The sequence below is a fragment of the Sitodiplosis mosellana genome, unplaced genomic scaffold (genome assembly GCF_009176505.1).
Source record: "Sitodiplosis mosellana isolate CC-2019 unplaced genomic scaffold, AAFC_SMos_1.0 Smas_scaffold_1345, whole genome shotgun sequence".
Classification (NCBI taxonomy): domain Eukaryota; kingdom Metazoa; phylum Arthropoda; class Insecta; order Diptera; family Cecidomyiidae; genus Sitodiplosis; species Sitodiplosis mosellana.
In genome coordinates this window covers 1-1,734 of record NW_022596587.1, presented here as the reverse complement: position 1 = coordinate 1,734, position 1,734 = coordinate 1, and the positions used below count along the sequence as shown (strand labels likewise).

The window sequence follows — 1,734 nt, the reverse complement described above, 5'->3', positions numbered from 1 at the left end:
GTGGTTCCGTTCTGTGCGCTCAATTCTCTCCAGGTGCTGTGCTCTCCATTCCACACCAAGTGTAACAAAAATTGCAGATGACCTCTCCGATTTCGCTCAAACTTGGTGTATAAACTTCTTATGGCCAAAAACTCGCAAAGCCAAAAAATTAGGGTGACCTTCCCCACCTGATGAAAAGTTAGGGTGACCCAAATATTGAAAAAAATGAAAAATGGCACTTTTTGACATTATTACACTAGAAAAGTGTCATAAGTGTCTACATTGGTGTAGAATGGTCGTGAAATGTATCCCTTGTCGATTATTTTCGTCCGCGATGCGTTGTATCGTTTGATGTTCACCGGTCCGGCATAGTCGACGGCCGATACTTCGAATGGTCGCCCCGGTGTTACCCTTTCTTCTGGCAAATGGGCCATCAACTGATGTTGCGTTTCTTTCCTCTGTCGGATGCATGGTATACACTTCAAAATGGTGCATTTCACCGCCTTCCGGCCGCCCAAAACCCAATATCGCTGCCTAATGTACTGCTGTGTGAGCTGCGTCCCGCCGTGTAGCGTTGCCCCGTGGGCTTGCCCAGTCAGCAATTTGGCCGTTGTACACTTCCCGCTGAGTAATATTGGATGTACTGTGTCGTACGGCATATTTGATCGTTTGATCCTCCCTGCCAATCGCAGAATCCCGTCATTGTCTACGAATGGAGTTAACTTGGACAATGGTGACCCTTGTGGTAGGTCTTGCTTTCTGCTCAATATTTCGATTTCTGAGTTAAAATGTACATTCTGGCTATGTCGCACCCAAATTCTTTCAGCGTTCAAAATTTCATTGTCGGTGAGCTGCCCCATCTTTCGGAACGCCTTTTTCACCGTGAATCGGAGTACGTACGCTGTGACGCGTAACAATTTTGACCAGCTGCTAAATTGGTTCAACAGATTTCCTCTGTGATTTGAAACTGGTCCGCTGCTGTCGATGTGTACATTTACCATCGCCGTAGTTTTTCGCTCGTGGCAGCGAACTGTTTTGATATCGGCTTCGGTAAGCTTTAACTTGCTTTCTGGCCATTTCTCTGTGTCGAGAGTCAGCCAATCAGGTCCATTCCACCATAACTTGCTGCCAACTATTTCGGTTGGTGAAATCCCCCGCGATGCCAGATCCGCTGGGTTGCTTCTCGTGTCGACGTGCCTCCATTCGACACCGCACGTTAACTCCTGGATTTCTCCGACTCTGTTGCCGACGAATACATCTAATTTAGCGGGTGATTTCCCGATCCAATGCAGCGCTATCATGGAGTCTGACCAGAGTGTGCAGTTGTTTATGTCAACATCATGAGCTGACCTTACTCCCTCTAATAGTTGTGCCGTTAAGTGGCATGCTGTTAATTCCAGCTTTGGAATTGTGCTTCCCTTTACTGGAGCCACGCGTGCTTTCGCGAATACCAGGTGCACCGTGACCGGTTCGTCGTCGCGTTGTTGCCGAAGGTAGAATGTCGTACCATATCCAGTCTGTGACGCGTCCGCAAATGCATGCAATTGCTTTTTCGATTTGAGATCTGTGTTGATCCATCGAGGAATTCGTACGGCCGTGATGTTTGGTAATTCCATGGCGAATTGTTTCCACCGTTCCAATGGTTCTCCCTCGACTGTGTCGTCCCAATCCAGTTTGTCTATCCATAAGTCTTTCAGCACTACTTTCGCTAATAAGGTATAGTTGATGATATTTAGACGGTGGGCCATCTGAGGT

General features: G+C 47.4%; 1 protein-coding gene across 1 annotated transcript; it reads right to left on the bottom strand.

Annotated features, from left to right (window-relative positions):
• Window positions 1-230: 230 nt before the first annotated feature.
• Window positions 231-1,595, bottom strand: LOC129571118 (uncharacterized). The gene has a single exon (XM_055450882.1). It carries the CDS (start codon window positions 1,593-1,595, stop codon window positions 231-233), a length of 1,365 nt encoding a protein of 454 aa, XP_055306857.1.
• Window positions 1,596-1,734: the final 139 nt, after the last annotated feature.

Coding starts and splice junctions, on each gene's coding strand:
- LOC129571118 (XM_055450882.1), bottom strand. CDS start 1,595: ATGGAATTACCAAACATCACGGCCGTACGAATTCCTCGATGGATCAAC.